The 20890-nt window shown below is 43.6% G+C and overlaps 1 protein-coding gene across 1 annotated transcript; it reads right to left on the minus strand.

Annotated features, from left to right (window-relative positions):
• Window positions 1–2785: 2785 nt before the first annotated feature.
• On the minus strand, window positions 2786–19108 carry ADRA1A (adrenoceptor alpha 1A). Its single transcript, XM_061472494.1, has 4 exons — window positions 18860–19108; window positions 15908–17528; window positions 5959–7006; window positions 2786–5921 (listed from the first exon to the last, which is right to left on the minus strand). The coding sequence occupies exons 2-3, from the start codon at window positions 16788–16790 to the stop codon at window positions 6495–6497; spliced, it is 1395 nt and encodes a 464-aa protein (XP_061328478.1). The 5' UTR covers window positions 16791–17528; window positions 18860–19108; the 3' UTR covers window positions 2786–5921; window positions 5959–6494.
• Window positions 19109–20890: the final 1782 nt, after the last annotated feature.

Below are 20890 nucleotides of genomic sequence, written 5' to 3' on the forward strand. Positions count from 1 at the left end.
TTCTCCTATAAGCTCTGCCGGCCTCGCCACTGCCTGATCCTGCTGGCCAACATAGGAAAGGAAAGGGTTGGAAACACTGGTTATCCTGGCCACCCTCTAATTTGTGCTGAGATCATTTCAACCTTCAGGTCTGACAAAACTCACAATAGCACCAAACCCACTTCATTTGTGCACTGAAACAGCTTAGGAGAAAGCTCAGAAGATAATATTAGCGCGTCTCCCAGTTTGGAAGTGCAGTTTGCTACCCAATATCAGTGGAGAGTGGAAACTCCTATTTTGAGTAAAACCTCTTGGCATGAGGCCTGCCCTATGAGTTCAGTTTAGAAATAAAGCTAACTGCAGATGCCACAGTCATAGGTCTGTGTTTGCTCTGACCCAGGAGCTATTCACCCACTGGCTTTGTGTTGCAGGAAAGTATTCCCAGTGACAAGCACTCAGGAGGGAAGGATGCAAGAATGACTTCAGCCTGACATCCAAAGGGAAGAGAAAACAGCCTAAGCCCCAAGAGAGGAAGGCAAGTGTTTCCTTTCTGGCTTGAACATGAGATTTAATGAGGTAAATGTGACTAAGACTAAGGATGTTTCACTGGGTATCCTTCAATGGAGACAGAGAAGACAGAAGTGTCAGTCTGAAAGCACAAGGAGATCCTAGCAGGGTAATGTCCTTCTTGTGCTTCCTTCCTTCTCCAAAGAGTTTTAATTCATTAGGTACAAGTAACGAGTTGTCAGGCTACATTCACTCCTATTTCTGGTTGCTGCTGTTCTCTCTGTAATTTGCAGTTTAAGAATCCAGAGAAAAATCGAATGATGTTTCTCATTAGAAGAGAGACTCTGAAATAATGAAATAACTGCCAGAAAAATGAGCTGTGCCTTTATGCACTTAGAAAGAAGACAAGCAATTGCAATTTTGTAGCTGTCAAAGACGCTTAGATTCCTAAATATTAAGTCTTTTTTAAACGATGATTCTTTGGATAGTTCCCTGATTTGTTCCGCAATCAGACCCAAGAGTTTGAGGCTGAACTATCACGTTCTTCAGACACTCATTTAATCTTATTAAGTCTTTCAGAGATGAAGAATTTATCATGTTGCTTGGTAATGTGTCTTGATGGCATTTTGCTCTCATCAACAGACAAATACATCCAGTTCCTAATTTTTAAATGAAGCAAGAAGAAATTGGTTCAGTTTCTTCAAAGAGATCTTAGTGGTCCCAAAAAGAATGGAAATCCCACTGCTGCAGCATGCTGCTTATCCTGAGCTGTTCTCACGCTGCGGGGTTGGAAACTGCTGGGTAATAGACCAGTTGAGATCTGAACGAGGCAGCTTCCTTTTGCTTTGGTTATCTTAAAAAGAGGACTCTGATTTTATTTTAAATGTTAATTATTTTTTTCCTGTGGTTTGATTCTTTTGTCTGTGAATAATTCCAGCCATTTACTGAGATCTCTCTTCCAAATTTAGATCAGAGCGTTACTCGCTTTCATAAGAAGTGCTAATATCCCTTAGGTTAAGAATAATGAGATGTTAATTTTCAAAACCTGAAAGGAAATTATACCCCTAATTCATCATTTGGAGTAAAATAGCCGGTTTGAAAGGCATCCATAGCTACATTAAACAGAGCTCCAGCCATTTTCTTCCTAAACAAAAATTAGCCTCAATACAAATTAAGATTATATGACTCTAGTTAGATTAATGGCAGCAATTAGGCTAATGCATTTCTCAATGCTCCCGTAGTTTATGGGAGAAGGTGGCAGAAGACAAGCAGCAGCAAAGCACTGTAACAACTCCATCTGCATATTGCTTTACTGGCTCTCACGTCTCCAGCATTAACCAGTCCCAGGAGCTGGACCTGTACCCCACTGGCAAGTTGCTCACAACCTGTTCTTCACCAAAAAAACCTTAAGAGCAGGGTTTGTTCTCTTGGAGCAAACAGAATTTATCCAAAAGGAACTGGGGATCCTTGGCTGTATAAAACAAAGGTAAGACCACACTGTTAGCTCACTGTGCTGATCAACAGGCTTCATGTGAAAGATTAATTTTGCCACGTCAGTCTAAACATTTCCTTGGCCTTCTCAGTTATTTGCAAGCATTTTCTGCTGGTGTTTCTGAGACTGAAGGGGCCATGGCAGCTGCCTTCCAGAATGCCCAGCAGGCTTTGGCAGGCTTTGCCAGGGCTCCCTTTGTAAATCAAGGAAAACAATAATTCAGCACTGTTTTCCCCAAAGATTATTTACATTCTTGGGTTGACAGGAGTTGTCTTTTTAGTATTTATTTATAAAGAATACAGCAAAATGGGCTGGATTTTGTTTGGGACATGATGTTTTACTGTAGGCAAATGGAATAAACATGGGCATGATCTGGATCCCAAATGGATTTTTCAACCTCCTTTTAGAAATTGTTAAGAGCTTTAAGGGTTTTTGAGCAGAAGTACAAATTTGATTCCTTTATTCTCCATCCCTTGCAGTGTTCAAGGCCAGGCTGGACAGAGCCTAGGGTGACATGGTCTAACGTGAGGTGTCCCTGCCTGTGGCAGGGGGTTGGAACTGGATGACCTTAAGGTCCTTTCCAACCCGGACCATTCCATGATTCTGTGGTTATCCTTGTACTCCCACTGAAGTCCAGTGAGTATCAGCAGTATTGGTATCTCTACCTGAAGAAATCTCTACCTGAACCTCTAAATCATTGTTGAAAGGGAGAAGTCAAACTTGTGTAAATACTTGTGGGGAAGAAAACCCAACTAAAGTTGCAAACAGACTTGCAGCCCACATGTCACAAAGTGCACATTTCCCCCAATAATTTATTTGTTCACCAGCAGTATTTCATATACATTCAATTTTGTTCAAGAAGACGACCAGCATGACTGTTCAAACATGTTGCACAATAAGCAGCGGGCCTTTAAAACCAGCACATTTTCCCTGACATCAGAATACCATGTTCAGAAAATGCAGTGCCCATTCCAAGAAACCCCTTTAAAAACCACTGGCAGCCAAACTGGTACAACATGCAGGCGAAATGCTGCAGCAGACAGAAGGAAAATACAACATTTTTGGAACCAAAGACTGACAAGTGCCTATGACCCTGCTTGCAGTAAGGGAACAGGGCGGTTTTCATGCAGAAATTCTCTGAGTGAGCCAAACAAATTGTGTTTGTTTTTGCTGGCAAAGGTGACAGAAGCAGCGGTGTGGCTGGGACCAGCCTTGCCTGATGCTGAGCTCTGGGGGCTTTTTAGAGTCACTGCGCAGGGAGAGGTCTTTTAGCATCTGTTTGGTGACAGAAAGGATGAAGATGACATCAAGACTTCATTATTCTACCCTTTGTCTCTCAGAGGCAGGAGTACTGTGCTCCAAAAGTGACTATCATGCCTAACCAGACATTGCCACCAGCATGCTGACTTACTTCTCTCTTCATCTTTCAGATTCAGATTATATTGCTACATCAGGATTTATTGGGAATTGGACAACTAACACATTTGTGCCAGCCTATGCACAGCTTCACAACAACCCCTTACCTGACACCATGAAACATCAACAGGTTTAAAATGACTGAAGAGACCCTTTGTAAATCTCCCAGCCCCAAAGGAGAGATGGCACAAATGACCCTGTTGGTTCAAGTTATAAAGTAAGTGTATAGCTAGGGCTGGGCCCCAAGCGTGTGCAGTGAAGATCTTCAATCTTGCTGGTCTTGCTCAATTTAACGGGTGTTTTTCCAAAGGTTCCAGAGTTCAGGTTTTGTTGCAACAAATGTCCCACGTATTTGAACCTCAGGAGACTGAAAACCTCGGCCACCAGTCTCATGTGACTTTCTTATGAGATTTCCAGCTTTTCTGCTGCTGGTCTTGGCTGGAAGTACCATGAGAAGATTTTTTTCATAGTGTTTCAACACTTTTTGTTTCAAATTCTAGACTTTACTGAAAAGAAAATCTGAGAAGAGCTTTAAGAGTGGGGTGGGTTTCTTATTTAAACTGAAAATAGGATGAGGCTATAGGTTTGCTGTCCATGAGTGCATGCTTTTGGAAGTAAATAAGGTTTTGGTTCCAGGGATTTGATTTGTATTCTTCTCTAATTTTAACCTGTCTGGGACATTCTGTAGCTTTCCTATGCAGCATTCGTGAGGCAGAATGAAGAACTATTTTCTTCAGCTGAAGTGTTCTTAGTTATTACAGGAGAAAAAAGATGCTGATTTAGCAGGTCTTTTACACCTTTCTTGTTTTCTTGTATAGATCCATCAAGCTGGTGTTGTCTGATTCCATACTGCCAAAATATGCCCAAAGACATGATTCTTACTTTTACAGGTTTTACTTTGCACCCTACAAGGTAGCAGGGTCTGGAAATGGGCACTTTGGATTCCAGGTGTACTGATATTACATAATAATGTTAATGCATTGTGAACAGGGGGAAATGAGGTGGCTTGTTCTGCCTCACAAAACACAGACTTAGGTCCATCTGCTTTCCTCTTCCACTTTGAGCTCCACCTGTATTTACAGTGGCACTGCTTGATTAGCATCCTGGCCATGTATAGATGCGAAGTGCATTTACCCTCTGAGGTTGCTTTCTGCTTGCAGGAGTGTGCAAGGCAGCAGTATTGCAAGAGCTCCAAGGATCAGATTTTACTTTTGACAATTTTCTGATAATGTTCCAGCTGCAGACACGGCTTGCAGGAGGAGAGAAACCTCATTCATGCAGAAATAACAGACACAGAAGACTGAAATTCTCTTGACATCGGGGACTTAATGCTGAATGAGAGATGAATAAACAGTGATTTCTCAGCAATAATCAAGGTGTCCTTTCAAGGCCCTACCCTGTAAAAGCTAACCTTATCTCAAGCCATTTCCCTTTGCAAGCCAGCAGGTACTCAGCACAGGAGCTGACACTGAGACATGAGTAAAGGCTTATGTGTTGTTTCAAGAAGCTGCATTCTTACTTGGCAGGCTCAGGAGGAGTTATGTCAAGAGCTGCTTATTTCTAATATTGTACAGAGAATTCCTCCCACTATTTCTTCCAGATGCTGCACAGCTCATTTATTTATTTATTTGGGTTAGCTGTATTAAAATATAACATGCTTCCAAATGCTTTCCTCCCAAATTCCCAAAGGATGGCCCTTTCTCATGGGGATGTACATCATTAAGACATTTAACTTGCTTAACTCCCACTGCTCAGAAGGAGGGTAAAGTTCCTGACTCCAGGGTGCCCAGGATCTCATAGAAAGCTTAGAGCACTTGGTATTGAAGGAATCAGAAAAGGAATGTAGAATAACACTGGGCAGGGAGACAGCAAAATGCCTGCAGCTTTTCCAGTGACTGTGGCACTGATCTGACTAGCAAGCACCTGAGCAAGGAATTATTGAGTCCCTGCTGGACTCAGAACAAGGAAAACAAATGGATGAGTCAAAGTGACCTCTTTGAGCCTTATTTGATGATGCTTCCCTAGTTTTGAATGTTATTAGACCTGCATCTGAGCACAGAGACCTTCCAAACAAACCTGGGATGCATGCAAGTTTCCATTTCAGTTTGTTTGGAGACTTGGGAAGTTGGTTGCACAAAAAAGCAAAGTTCTGCTTGGGCTTTGAGGGGAGGTGGAGTGCATCCACTTGGGTCAAGTTTCCCTTGGCAATGGAGTTTACCAAAACCCACAGCACAAAGGGAAACTCAGAGCCACTCCAAGCAGGGCAAGAGCCAAGAGTGGTTTTGCTATGCCCAGTAAGCTGAAGTGACTGTTTTTTCCAGACAGGTTGAGGACAAGCAGCCTCATGGGCATTAGAGAAGACCAATTCCTCACCTGGTGCAGCCCAGGAATAAGGACCTAAGAGGCCACCCAGCTGAAGATGCAAATCCAAAGAGCTGCCTGTTGTCTTCAGCAAGGCATGCGGGACATCACCAACAGCCTTGCTAAGAAGCAAGACATGGTAGGAAAACATTGTTGTCCACAGTCCCTTAATGTAAGCATTACATTAAGAGATCTGTAGTAACAGAGATCTTAAGTAAGCAGAGATCTGTAAACACTGTCCCAGGACCTGAGCTTAACACCCAACCTCAGCTATGCCAGCTGGTGAATTGAGGTTTAGCTTAGGGGTGTGCGTGCAGAATCACAAAATGACTCTAAACTTGGAGCTGTCTGAAAGTATCTGCAAGGGCTCTTTGTAGTTTGCTCTTTCTCCCCCACTGCACTTAAATCATAGCAATAGGAACTTTGAAACAGGGGAATACAGTGAAAAATAAAGCCTTTAAATGCCTGGCAAGTGACTTGCAGGGGCCAGTCTCTCGGAAGACTGAGGGGTGCTCACCGTCCACTGAAGCTATTCACTATCTTTAAGAGGCTTCGTTCAGGCTACCAGCACTCAAAGACATCACTCCTCGAAAGATTTGGTCCTGGCTTACAATATGTTATTTGTTTCCCCTGTATCCTTGCAATCGTAGCATTGACTTCTACTTCCCAGTAAAAAGAGCAACATCCCATTAGCAGAAACACAAGTTGGCAGCCTGTGCTGCTGGGTGTGTTCAGTCCTTTAGACATCCTCCCCGTTTTCACTGAGGGACATGGTGTGTATTTTAATGGTTGGCACTTTGCAGTTTTCATGGACAAGGTTCCTTGAAGCGCCCGCACAGCAGCATTCCTGGAGGAAACCTTTACTTTTCACTTTGGCAACAGTACAGTCTTTAGAAACTGCATTTTTGGCAGGCATGCTTTGCACAGCCGAGAAGATCTTCCATTCACAGACCCCATCCGCCTTGGAAATCTTATAGAAGGTTTCTCCTGAGCCAACAGGGATCCGGACCACACCTTTGCCACTTTCTGTGCTTTGGCCAGTGGCAGGGTTGAGGTTGAAGCTTGGGGACTGCTTCTTTGTTGCTTGCTTCCTCTGGAGGCACTGCGCTCTCAGGACGTTTTGGAAGGCTTTCTTAAACTCCTGACTGGAGCAGGGATAGATGATGGGGTTGATGCAGCTGTTTAAATAGCCAAGCCAAAATGTTATTTTAAAAAGTGTGTCCGGGGGTTTGATTGCAGGAAAGAAAGAACCTAAAATGGAAAATACACAGAGTGTTAAGGCAGAGGCAGTGAGAAACTGCAGGTAACCAAAGAAACACTGGGAAAAAATAAATAAGGAGCTCTTCTGGCTTGGAAGATTTATGACTCAAAGCCCAATTCCTGCAGGAATAAGTCTTTCAGAATATAGTGTCATACAACCACATGGATGTTCTGTCAGAAATCAATTCATCTCATTTATTATACAGGCACTGTACTCCCAGTTACAGCCAGAGAGGCAGGCGAGAGGACTGATAACAACTCACAGAGGAGAATTGCTTCCTCTGGGACTCTGTAATTCAAGATTAGCTAGCCAAATAACAGTCATATCTAGGAGGTCATCAAAAGGGGTTGCAAATGGCAAGAAAATCACACCATTTCAGAGACTAAGTGATCACAGCACTTCTACGACCAGTTTTGCAAAATTAATCTAGAACCAGAGAAGGAGAAGAATATTTGCCATATGTTGTCAAGGGGAAAGGCTGTTTCTTGCCTCCTTTAAAAGAAAGGGGGGAAAAAAGAAGTGTTTTGGTCATCCCAATGTCAGGATTAGTGTGGGCACAGGAAGGAAAACAATTTCTCAGGAAATACAATCGGCTTGGTTTGCATTTATAGTCAAGTTTATAATAAGCAGGACTTTTAGCACTGACAAATGCTTGTCTTCCTGCTTTCCCCTGGAAAACGTAAGCGTGTGCATGTTGCAAGAAATGCTGTGGAAGCTTTGGGCATCGATACGTTTATCACCCTCTGCAGTGTAACTACAGCTCTAAGCAGCTCCTAAACTTTTCAGAGATTGATCTGCTTGTTGGACCTCCCCTGGCTGAGGAAAAGCTGATAATGCAATCAGAGGGTGCTCTAATTGAATTCTGAGAGCGGCTGAACTTCGGTTTGAATCTTTCTCTTCCCATCTTTATCAACCAAAGCTCCAGCAAGTGCAGCAAATGCTGTCAAGTGGTAAAAGCCAATGAGGAATTCCCAGGCTGGTTTTGCTTGTGTGAGAATGTATCAAAATATTGCCTGCACCAGAGACGCAAATAGTGCAGCGTGATTTATGACTCGCTCATTTCACTGAGCTCGGTCTCCCTGTGAAATGTGAAGCAATGTCTGCTTACCATAGCTCTGTGAGTGGGGCTGGTGGGCACAGAGGATATGCTGCTGTCAGGGAAGAAATAGGAGATGTGGTGGGGTCAGAGGTACTTCAGTTATCTCTGGCTTGGAAGAGGTCCCCTAATGCCTAGGCCATCTTGTGTATGGTGGAACAGAGGTCCCTGTAGACCCAGGTATGTGGTGGAGCAGCAGAGAAGTGAGACTGGGTCAGAATACCCCAAGGCAGAGCACAACATGCCACAGGTTTTGTCTCGGAAGCTCCTATTCCAATGCCAGTTACAACCTGGGCATCAAGCATGAGTCTCATTCCCCCTGTGATTGCTCCTGTGTTGCTTTGAGTAGCTAAGTAGAGCCGTTTCACTATTAGTTTCAATATCAACCAGTTCTTAAGACCCAAACTGTTGTGCTGAAGAAAGCACTGTTTTGCAGTTAAGCACGGGTGAGCAGGCTTAGCCGCAAGCTAGATTGTTTTTCACAGCAAATAAATGCTGCTTTCCTGTAGTGAAAAACAACTCAACAACCTTCTCAAAGAACTTTCTGGCTGAAGTCATTGGCAGATGAAAAACAGCAAAAGACTTCTAAATACCCAAATCCTGCCCCTTTTTTTCTTTACTTCCTCATTTAATCGCAGCGTATCCACCGCTTTCCCATTCTGTGCTAAGACAAAAGGTGGAACAAATCTCAGTTTAGGGAATCAGCTGTGTGAGGCTGAGTGTAAAAATGGGTAAACAATAACAATTCCTGTTTGCTGCAACTCGTGTCTCACTCAATGGAATGCTAGTGCCTTGCCAACACCTGTTATAAATAGAAAATAGCCAGTGTCAGAGTCTGTCTCTTGCTCTCTTTTTGGGGTGGGGATCTGCATGCTAATTTATTGATGTAACCTTTTTTGGTTCATCAGAGTCGAGAGCTGTTGCCTTGGAACAACACACAGTGAGAAGAAAAGCAAGTAGGTTTAACAGCATAAAACCAAGTAGCTTTAGCAGCATAAAACCAAGTAGCTTTAGCAGCATACAAACATTGCTATCTGTAGGCCCCACCACACGCTGTCTTTAACACTTTCTTTCAGTGGTGGGTACCCTGGGCTTTAGGACAGTAGTTTTGCTTTGCTTTGCATTTGGTTGTGATGTTTCACAACATCAGCTAAAGCTCTGTCTGCAGGCTTCATTATACCTGTGTGTTATCCGATGAATGAAACAGTACAAATGTCAATAGAAAGAAATACTGCCAGTAGCATCCTGGGAGGGCTGAGGCTGGAACTGACAGTCAATGGAAGCAACATGTAACAGAGCTAGAAATCAAAGCAGAAATAATTTGGACCTTCTTCTTACTTAGGCCAACAGGTTATTCAGCTTCCAGAGCCGCGTAAGTCATGATCAGCGTGTCTAAACCTTGAGCTACTGAAATACTGTGTAGGGGGTAAAAAACCTGCATGTTCTCTGAGTCCTTGCTGAATCATGTTCCTCCCCACGGAATACTAAGAATGTATTCTTTTCTTCTAGGCTTTCAGTATGCAGTGATGTTGCTGTCATGATTAATACCAGTGGTTGATGTGTCTGGTAGCAAGTGGGAGTTGTTTTCTAACAGGGCTGCTAAGCCTGGTGACAAAGTGTTTTGTTGAGTGTGCTGAAACTTTGCACCAGGCGAACTCAAGTCTGATTTGTTCAAAGTAGAAACAAAATATAGGATTTTGGGTTGTTTTTAAGCAATGCCCATAGTTAACCATGAGATTCAACAATGAAGCAGTGTGGTGAACTCTCTCTTCTTTGAGGTATATGGTATAAGACTGTTCCCTGTGTAAAGCAACTTATTCTTTAAGCTGTTCGCAGGCCTTAATGCCTTCCCCAGCACACTGTCAGGATTAAGCTGGTAAATAGTGGCAAAACTGATTACAGTTTAGAGGCTTCATCTTACCTTGGCTCGCTGCAGTCTGTGCTGGAGGAACAGTAAAGAAAACTTCAACTGATCTTTGAATGCCTTTGAATTGTAGATTGTCTAAATGATGCTTGAATCCCTGCTTGGTTTTCAAAAGGTTGAGGACTCTCCAGTGTCAGTAGCTCAATTCAGTTGCTCGTTATATGAAAATTAAGTAAACCAAAATATACTGTTAACCTCCTGAGACCTTTTGCTATTAAGTATTTCATCACTCACCCCTGAAAATGTCAGGACTGCATTGCCATCCCTCAGCATTTGTTTTCCTGTTTGTTAACTCAGAGTTTCTTCAGATGCGAGTTCTCCATCTACCTCCTGCTGAGTAAATGCCAATTCAGTCACAAAGATGTAATTTGACTTTGTCATTTGACAGAAGTTACAGAGCTGCTTGATTATAGGTTGTATAAAACCCAGTACTGATGTCGTGTTGTTTAACTGAGGGACAGCAAGGAGGGATTTAGAAGCTGCCAGACAACAGAAACTTGTGTTGTTTAATCTGTATCATCTCTGTCAGCACCACGGGAATCAGATCCAATACGTTTTTGTGACCCATAGTGGTGTTAGAATCCATCTCTTGCAGCTCTGTTTAGGTTTGCTACTGTGTTTCCCCTTTTGATGTCGTATGGCCCAAATGTGGTGATTGAGTCAGAGCACAGGAGAAGGCAGGCAGGGGCGTATGGTGCATGAGTGAGATCAGGACTGCATCCGTATGTGCTGAGAGGCCAGCAATAACCTGGAAAGCAGTCACGCCTGTGAATTCAGAGCTTGCAATGAGCAGTTGCCTGCAATATCTAGAAGTCAACAGCTGGAGACTCCACTCGGGAGAGAACAGCAGTGCCTTTTGTTTAGTTATCAGGGCTTAAAGTGTCACTGGAATGAGAAGTGCTGATTTGAAACCTTGCACAGAAGTGACACAAAAATCCTAGCATCCCTTGGCTCTGACATAGAGGAAATACACCTTTGTACTCCCATCAGACTGGAAGCAGTGGTCTGGTTTAGAGGGAGGCAAAGCTTAAAACACAGGTCCTGGGATCTTCTTACTGGGGTCAAGGTACAGAGCAGCAGCTATTCCAGAGTAATTGCCTCAAAGACCCAGAGAATGAAGCGCAGAAGTAGCACTGATGTCCCCACAGAGGTTAACACTGTACTGGAGCACCCTGGCTCTCAGGAGGCAGTCTGCTCTACCAACATTGATGAATGTGTTACATTTTGTGTTCCCAAGCTCAGTGTTAGCACTGAACTTTGTTCCATAAGACTGGCATTCTACGCTGCATTTTGGGTCAAACCAGAAACCACCCTCTGGAAACTATATTTATATATATTCTTATAAATATATATGTATTGGTTCAGACATTCAACAGCTGCTCTCTGTACGTATATGGTCTCCCAGCACGTCTCACCCTGCTGCTCCCTTATGGAAAGTATTTTCTGTGGGAACAAGAAATGGGATCAAAGAACCCTGGAACAGTAGGAAAAGCCTCAGGGTTTTGTACAATCAAATCAAGGCAGCAAATGCAGAACAGCGGTTCATAGATGTGAGTAAGGATAAAAGCCTGCATCTGGCAAGGCTTGAACACTTACAAATGTTCCTGTCCCAGGGCCTGGAATACTGTGGGGGGAATATTCAGGGGAAAAATGAGAGTGACTTTGTGATGGACATTCCTGATCCATAATAAATGGAGGTAGAAGGAGGAGGGAGTTTGGTTTAGTTCACAAGGGCCTGAATTCAGACCTCTGGGGCATCAGGAGGGTGCGGGTGTTTGGACACAGGTGGGAGGTGGAAAGGGCAAGCAACAGGAATGGGTCGGTCTGGGAATGGTGCTCCTAATCCCAGCCCTAATTTATGCTCTTTCACATTGTACCACTGACAAGGGATGATATTTCTGGCAAAGAGCAAAGATCTCAGCAAGCAACTATTTCGAGATTCACTGAGTGCAGCTGCAGATTTAGAAAGCTGATAAAAACCCCTGGGAAGGTAAACTGAGGTTTTGTTACCCATTTAAAACCAAGTAATCACGTTGCTTTACAAATCAGCTCCGTTGTCATTGAAATTCCAGCTCCCATGCTGTTACTGCATGGGATGATTCTGGATCTCTCATTGCTCACGTTTTTAAGATAGTCAATATTCATCCCGAAGCCCTCACTCTTACAGTCATGCACTTATAGCAAAATCTGAGCTTTCCTTGAAAAAGTAGACCAAGAATCCAACAAGTTCAGAGAACAAAAAGATGAGTCTGCCTCAGCCTGTCTCACCACTTTGTCAGTGTGTGGTTGTCGTGATTTTGGGATCCTTGGGGTTAGCAATACAGGAATTATCTTCAGCAAAAACTGAGTCTCTCTCCCTTCTGTCTCCAATTAAAGACAAATCCTGACCTTTGCTGGGTTGGGTTGGAGGATCCCTCCTCTCCTTTCAGTCACTCACGAATCCTAAACGGTGCCATGACATTTGAGAATGAAAAATGACATTCTTGGTTCATTTACTCCAGGGATTTGAAAGTGGTGGCTACACAAAGCAGGAATATTCTGAAGACGAGGACAAACCTCTGACAGGTGGTGCATGCAGGACAGCCACAGAAGTGAATCATGAAGCACAGCACAACCGACTCCACTTTCTCTCTCTTGTTTTCAGTGTAAAATGGCTATAAATGTCACCAATTCCTTCCGTTGCTCTGCTGTGTTATGAGTCAGTGGGACATAACGTTTCAGGACTTGGTAATGGTGGAGAAATGTTGGGCACAGGGATGTCAGTGGGATCTTTGCCATTGGCTTCAGTGTAGCTGAGTTATCAGCCTAGACCAACAAAGCCTTTCCAGTCTGTGTTTGTGAAAAAGGCCCCTTGTGATTAGCAAAAAAAAGGGAATATCTTGGCTGTTTATCTTCATGCTTTATTTTCTCCTCATTCAATGGCTTAACACACACACTTGTGCTCCAAGACTCGAGTGTAAACATCCTTCTTCTCCCTGACTTGTGCTCTATGGAATGAGCTGGGGCTTTAGTCTGGGTTTGGTGTATTGCCCCCCCCACCTTATTTCTTTTTCCCCTCTGAAATACTAACATGGGGAATCTACACATTAGCTCTAAGCATTTCCTCCATGGCTGGAGTTTGGCCTTGTCTGATATGAAAGCTGAGGTTGTCACAGCTTTTATTCATTTGATTTTATTATATTAGTATCAGATGAGCAACAGAAAGACAAGGGATTCAGATCCTTGTTTCCCTGAGTATCTGGACATCCCAGCCATGACTATGCTGAGGGAACAACATTTACAGCCAGACAGATTTAAGATAGCTCCTCACAGGAAGTGGACAACAAAGTTCTGAGCTTGCTCCTGAGGGTTTGTTAAGATCCCAATTGATTCTGAGGGTTTGTTAAGATCCTAGGAGCAGATCTCCTGCTTATCTCTGAAGAGGGAGAGAAAGTGCATTCTGAAATGAAAAAGTGACTTCTTTGGGGGGAAATCAGCTGTCTTGACACTGTTATGTTACAGAAGGTTTGTAAAGGGTGGGTTTATGCTCCAGCATGCAGAGAAAAAACAAATCTTAACCTCACTTATTTTCATGCAACAGGATTGTCATTGCCTGGCTTACTCCACAAACATCAAAGCAAAGTGACAAGAAGGTGTATTGGACTGTTGGACTGACTGAAAGCCTTTGCACAGACCCTCTGCCTGGAATGAGGCTCCATCCAAGAAAGTAAGAAAGGCCTTACTTACACAGATTGCAACTGGCACCTTCACACACCGATTTTAATTAAGATATTGTCTTGGGGTAGGGATATTCAAATTTTTTCTCAAGTTATTGGCAGATGCTGTTGGAAATAAGGATATCATGCCTTTATTCCCCTCTTGATATCCTTCTATCACTCTTGCTCTTCCCATACCTACTCCTCAGAAGTTTCTATCCCCTTTTATTATATGCTTTAACAAGCCTGGTGTTCTCTTGTCGTAATGTGGTTCTTGTTGGGTAGAGCTGATACTAATAGATGTGAGGATCTTGAAGATGTTGTGGATCACAGTAACATAAACCTATGTTTTGGGAGCTTTTGCTGTATAGAGTGATAAGCACCTGGCAGTGTATGAAGTGGTTTGTGTAGCATGGTTTGAGAATGTTTGTCTCATGGGCAAGCTTCATTGAGAGTGGCCTGGCTGATGGGACCATTTATAGGTCTGCCCCATGGCTGTGAAGCTGCAGAGCTGGTCTTCTGCGCAACAAAGTGCTTGCTGCCCACAGTGCCATATGCAATCATCCTTGGGTGAGTCTGTGGCTCTGGATGGGACAGCCTGCCTCAAGGTGTGTTCTCTTGGTTCTTTCTAAAGAGGTGTTCTTTTGTGGCAATTGGCTGCTTAAAAGTTTAAACAAAAGCAGTAAAAATAGGTTTTGAAAAACTATATCGATGCTTTAAAAAGAACCCGATAACCCCACAAAGATAGGGGAGCTAACCTCAAGAAAGCTTCCTTAGAAGGGATCAAAGAAAGATGCAAAACCACTCTTGAGTCCAGAAAATTTGTGAATCCCAAAGCAAATCCAATAACAACAGCTCTGTGTGGGCAACCACGTTTGCAGATGAAAAGAAGTGTGTTAAATGCGTCCTCACGAACCCTTTTTGGGTATGTTTCAGACATCTTGGCAACCAGCATTCCAACACGCTGACATCCTGGACAGCATGAGCCAGGCCTTTCAGAGCTCCCTCTTACAAAACATCTACCTCTCATCCTCCAGCACTTCCCAGTATTGACCAACAGAGAAGATTCTGTATTTTGGGGGTTTTCACATGGCAGTATTAGCAACAGGGTTTTGTGGAGCAACCTGGTAATCCTGGTCAATCCAGTAGAGGTTAATTGATAAAGAACAGCTTTTTATAAGCTGAAAGGACAAGAAAATCCCCAGATCTTTCTTTTCATGTTTAGGTAAGGCTGGTTTTCCTTTGTCTTAATTGTACACAGTATTCTGTACTAGCTAAAACTTCCACACAGTCTTACTTCATTTTTCCTGTGCAGCATAAACCCTTTCCATAAGAAAACTGAGCAAGTCACAGATTTAAGGTTCCATGTTTCCAAGCCTAATATTTAGCAGAGCTGTTGCAGAGCAAACCATGGTGGGATGTGCCACAGACATCACACTCAGCTGTAGGTGGGGAATTAGGATTCTGCTTTTAAATCCTGAAATGGCGTTAAAGGTGACTGAGCCAGGTTTAATTAAAATCCTAATTACTTCTCTGTATTTCAGCAAAGCAGAACAAATCCCCGACTTCCTTCCCCTTTAGAATTACAACTGCTGCATAAATATTCATGCTCAGCGTGATGGTTGAAGACAGTGTTTGGGTATATTCATTTGGAATAGGGTATCTCACAGTGTGGATTTCCTGGTAGGAAACTCATTTTTTTCCTTACAGTGGGAATTATTAGGTGCTGAGCACTCCAAGAGGTCTGGGTCCAAGCTACTTTGACCCTGAATGCATTTATATCTTGACCTTTTATGTATTCATATCACCTGAAGAACTGGTTGCAAACTTAGGTATAAACACACACATATCTAAAGATATTGTTCCTATAACAAAGCTGGTTAGAATCAAGTTGGAGTTCTGAAAGAGTGTTTTCTGTATGGAAAAAGAGTACTAAATCCTTCCCATTATTTTTGGAATTCTGGGCTTCTCCTCACCAGAGAAGTTTTGTTTCTTTTGAGGCTTTCATTTTGTATGCTCACTGCTTTGTGAAGGTGCATGGTCTGATTCTGACAGCTTTGCAATAGCAAATGATTCCCTCAGAGCTTTTCCAATCAGTATTATTGTACACAGGCACAAACACAGCCCTCCCTCCACGGAAGGTGCTGAAAAAGGCAGAGGGTTTTGCTTTACTTACCAAGAGGCATTACTACAAAAAATGGAAGCCAGCAGAGCACGAAGCATCCCACCACTATTCCCAGGGTCTTGGCAGCTTTCTTTTCCCTGGAGAACTTGAGGAGACGCACTGAGAAGTGATGCTTGCTCTTGGGGTTGGATGCCGATCCGCTTGCTTCAGGAGCATTTTTGCGATGGATCCGTAGGGTGACTTCTTCAGAACGAGATCTCTCTGTCTTCAGACCAGAAGTGAGACCTTTGTTTTCCCTTTTGGCCACTACATACACTCGGCAATACATCACCAAGATAATAGTCAGGGGGAGGTAGAAGGAGCCTAGAGCAGAGAACAACACGTAGCCAGGCTCCTCAGTGATTTGACAGATGGTCTCATCTTCTGGTGCTGGTTCCTTCCAGCCAAAAAGAGGTCCAATCGATATCACCAGGGACAATGCCCAAACACACAGTAATGCCAGGAGACCCCTCTTCTCTGTCACTATACTTGGGTATCTCAGTGGGTAGCTCACCCCGATGTATCTGTCTATCGAGATGATACAGAGGCTCATAATGGAAGCAGTGCAGCAGAGGACATCAACAGCTGCCCAGATGTTGCAGAAGATCCTCCCAAAGACCCAGTAGCCCAAAATCTCCATAGTAGCTGAGAAGGGCAGGACAGTGGAAGTCAAGAGGAGGTCAGCTATAGCCAGGTTAATGATATAATAGTGGGTAACACTGTGAAGGTGTCTATGGCAGGCTACAGAAAGAATCACCAGAATATTACCCAAAACCCCAAAAACAATCAGCCCCCCTAGAATAACACCTAGTAAAATGGCCTTTGTAACGTTCACAGGCCCCACAGAGTGGGTGCAGTTGGAGCAGTCGGAGGTGTTTCCAGGGAGGAAAGCCATGGTGAGTGGTTGATAACGTTCATACGAGGCTGTTGTATTTCACTCCCTTTTCAGGTAGAAAGAGTGGTGAGATCAGTTCTCAGAAGGTCCCATGAGCAACGTTTGCTTGGCTTTGCAGGGGAAAAGAGTTTTTAAGAACATCTTAGAAGTGCAGCACCAGGAATGATGAGAAGGATCCAGAAACATGTTAGAAAATCTACCTTTCTCCCCAAGTTTTTACCGTTATAGCACAGCTAATAGCCACCATTTCCAAGTCAAATTAAACTCCTTTTGCTTTTTCATTGAGGTGCAGAAGTGAGGCTACACAAAGCTGAGGCTGTTTATCCCACTTTCCAGGATTATGCGAGAAGAAATATTGGAATGGCAGGTTAAAATCATTTCTGTCTTATTGGGAAGATTCACTATTGAAGTAACATAAATATTCCAAAGGCTCTCAAAGTTTCAAGAGGAAATCACTGATGCTTTTAATTGCCTTGTGTTAGTCCTAATTCTGCCTTACAATCAGCTTAGGAACCTGGCTAGGTGGAGGCTTCTGCTGCTGTGTCTGCTCAGCAGTGTTGTTTGAGATACCTGCCACTACCCATCTTCAGGGTGTGAAGCATCAATCAAAGCTTCTCTATGCTGTAGAGCACTTGTCACTTGAGGTCCTGGGCTGCGAATTAAAGTTATGTCAGCTTCTGGCTTGCTCTGAAGGGGAGAGTGAAGTTTGCTGTGTCAAGGATGCGGATCATCACCCCCCTGAAGGAGACAAAGACACAAACAATGTGATTCCCAGAAGCAACAGCCACTTACTGCTATGGTTCCCATATAAGAATAGAGCGGGAGGCTATTTTAGGGAGCCTCCTCAGCCTGCCTCCAGCTAGCTGAACCAACCTTTTTCAGCCCAGTATTGTTGAAGAACAGCTGAGACCAATGTCAATTTTATTGGCTGAATTTTCTCACCACATTCCCAGCAGCAGCCCCTTCTCCTTTAGGGATAGCAGTCAATCCTAATTATCAGTTCACCTGCAGAGACCAGTTCTAGGAGCGACAGAAACCTGCGGGACACAATTCAGGGCTTACAAACTGTGCAGCAGATGTAGGAGTCCAGAATTCAGTCAACAGTTTCTTTATTAAGTGACTCCTTTCCCCACTGAACTGCTCATTACTGCCGCTAAACTGCCCATTTTAGAGATCTATGGGGAAAAGCAATTCCTGCCGAGCAGAAGATGTTACAAGGAGCCAGTTTCCTACTGAGTGACACGTTTCAGAGTATCTGGAAGCCACGCTCAGCCTTAGCTGACTAAATATGGAGAAAAGGTAGATCAGATGGGAAAGTGAGGATAAGCCTGGGAACTGAGACACTGGGGACACAAAGGGAAAGCCACAAGTGTGGGCTGAAAAGCCCGTCTAGATGTGAATGTAATATTCCCATCCCAGATATTGACCAGACATGTGAAAAACCACCACTAAGACTACCCCTGTGTAGTCTTAAATCTGAGATAAGGTGAGACTCGAAATGTCCTAATATTGGGTCTTTCAGATGAGTGCCTCAGATGGCACTTTACACAAACAGAGCAGCAACAACTGTCACATTGCTGAACCTCAGACCTGAACTTTCCTGTAGGCGAAGGCATTGAAAACTGAATCCCTGAAATTCCCAGCTCCCAAGCAGGGCAGAGGGGGGAGGGGAGATGAAAAGGTATTGCACTGTGGGAATTTGTAGTGAAACGGAATTGGATCTGATATTCTCTTTCCCTCGAGATGGAGCGAGCTGAAGGATTATTCCGAGAAAGAAAAGGACAGATTTTACTAAGCACATCAGTGAAAAGTGACTGTAGCATGGAGCATTTCCAACCATTACAGCTGCGGTCATTACAGAGTTGACAGTGGACTAGAAAATTAAGAAATTATCACATTTAATTTTTAAGCACATGAAGCAAAACTTCCTGGGAAGTCAAGGAGATGCAGCAGAAAGCACTGACAGAGATATTCATGCTCAAAGCCAACTAGATAATACTCAACCTGTGGCAGATAGCATGGGGAAGAGCATGCCCTGGATCCCCGTGCCTGCCCCAGTCCTCACTCACCTCTTTAGTCTCTAGAAGGCAGCACAGCTCCTCTGAGCATCTGGAAATTCACAGCACATCACAGCCAGCTCCTCTCTTCATGCAGGACTCTGTGCCTGGAAATCCATTGCTTTTCTCCTGTTGTTTCCCCACTAGCATTTTGATAGCTTACGGTTGCACCCAATGTTTGGGGGGGGGGGGGGGCTTGACTCCATCATCCCTCAAGGCATCCCTCCCGCGTTGCAGTGCTCAGCTCCACGCTGTCAAGGAGCAGCAGTAACTTTACTGCTCTGCTGATGTAGCAGGCAGTATCCTTGCCATTACCGTAATCCCCTGCCAGTCCCGTATTGCTCAGAAAGGAAGAGCACTCCGTTTCATCACAAGTGGTGGTTTAAGTGTTTGTTCTTTCCATGCTGATCACCAGCTCCTGCAGGGATCAGAAGGTGGAAGCCAGCTAACAAGGTCTTGTTTATAGGCTGACAAGTGATTCTTGAGATGTAAAATGAGAATTGCCTGCCAGGCAAACTGAGCATGGAGAAAATAAGGAGAGACAAGGCACGCTGACCATGCATACTCATAGCAGTTCCAGCTACTGTGTCATTTGCAGTCTTTGTTTTAGAACAAATGGCCCCATAAGAGGAACTTGCAAGGTGAGGGGGGAGAGAGATGAAAATTCCAACTGATTTTGAGAATCTTTCCAATTGCAGATGCAAGAGGTGATTTGTCAGTGCCCTGCTTCCTTTTCTCCACCTTTCCTCGGCACCCGTGCTACTTGTTCTATAGATGTAACCCTTGGTTTTGAAGGTTGCTTGGAGATTTTGAGCTAACACTGAGCCCTGCAGAGACCCGGCCCTTCCCTAAGTAACAAAGGATGTTGGAAGGGATTGAAGCCTAAATGAACAAAGGAAGTATTTTGTTACTAAAGACCCTTAAAGACCATGATTCAGCAGACTTATTTTAGACGTCTAAGGAGGAGGCAACTCTATTTCACTCGATCAATAGGAAAATCAGTCTGAGATGAACTCTGCCCAGGGTTTTGTTTCTACCGATATATATGGCCTCTCCGTACGGGTGGCTTGTTCCAAGCTCCTAAATGCACAATAGAATTAATTTATATTCATAGTTTCAGTCATTAACACTGTACTCAAAGTACCAACTCATCTATGAGTAATACCCTTGTTAGAGGACATCATTTTGGAGTGGAGGGAAGCAGAGGTGCCAGACAGGAGGTGGTTTCCCTAACCCTTCATAGAAAAAGTAATGCACCAGAGTGAAAAATTAAACCTGGGGAGGTCTCTGAGTTCAGGCAGTGGAAAGGAACAAGTGTCCTGGATATGGTCCTTGTTTCTACTGCAGCATTTCTAAGTGTATCTTCTCTAACTGTGAACTAGAGGAAATGATGCTTTTCTGTCCCTTCTGTTATTTACCTGGACTGTAATCCGTCTGGAGTAGGCCTGTATCATAGCAAGATCCTATGCTTTGTGTTCTAAGTTATACTCACTAGCATGAGAAGGTCCTCAAAGGAGGGCTCCAGGCAATGCATGTCTCCTGAGCTGTTTCTATGCTTCTGGCCCTTTCTTATCTTTGCTCAAATCAGAGCCTTAAATCCTGGCTTTTGGCCAGCATTGTATTTTCATTATTAGTATATCATAAAGAAGCCCACATCCCATTGCTTGCCATTTAATAAAGTGCCATTGTTAATCTGCTTAGCTGAGGGCCAGACCACGCAGACAACCTGTCTGGGACCAGGTGTGAAATAACTTCTCCGATGTGCTCTAGGCTTTGATGTGATTAGTTATTTACCTCTTCAGAAAGAAGTGAAAGGTATTGCTTTGAAAAATCATTCCTCAGGGTTTAGCTTCTGCTTGGGTAAGGAAGAAAACCCACCCAAAGGCAAGAGATATGAAATGTTGTCTATTAAACTTGGAGCTAGAAGTAGACTCATTCTTTTGTCTTTTAAGATTTGGACAGCCTGAAGCTTATAGCAGAGCTGAGTGGAAGATAAATTGCAAGCTTGAGTGCTTAAAAAGAAGAAAACCAGCATAGCTACTG

Source organism: Pezoporus flaviventris, unplaced genomic scaffold, assembly GCF_033815535.1.
Source record: "Pezoporus flaviventris isolate CSIRO_AGI_PZ_B2104156 unplaced genomic scaffold, CSIRO_AGI_Pfla_v1 ptg000071l, whole genome shotgun sequence".
Classification (NCBI taxonomy): Eukaryota; Metazoa; Chordata; class Aves; order Psittaciformes; family Psittacidae; genus Pezoporus; species Pezoporus flaviventris.

Bases quoted from the DNA above. Each gene is read 5' to 3' on its own strand.
- ADRA1A (XM_061472494.1), bottom strand. From the start codon at position 16,790: ATGGCTTTCCTCCCTGGAAACACCTCCGACTGCTCCAACTGCACCCAC. The intron at 7,007-15,907 runs GTAAGTAAAGCA...TTTCCATTTTAG, and splicing joins TTTTGTAGTAATGCCTCTTG to GTTCTTTCTTTCCTGCAATC.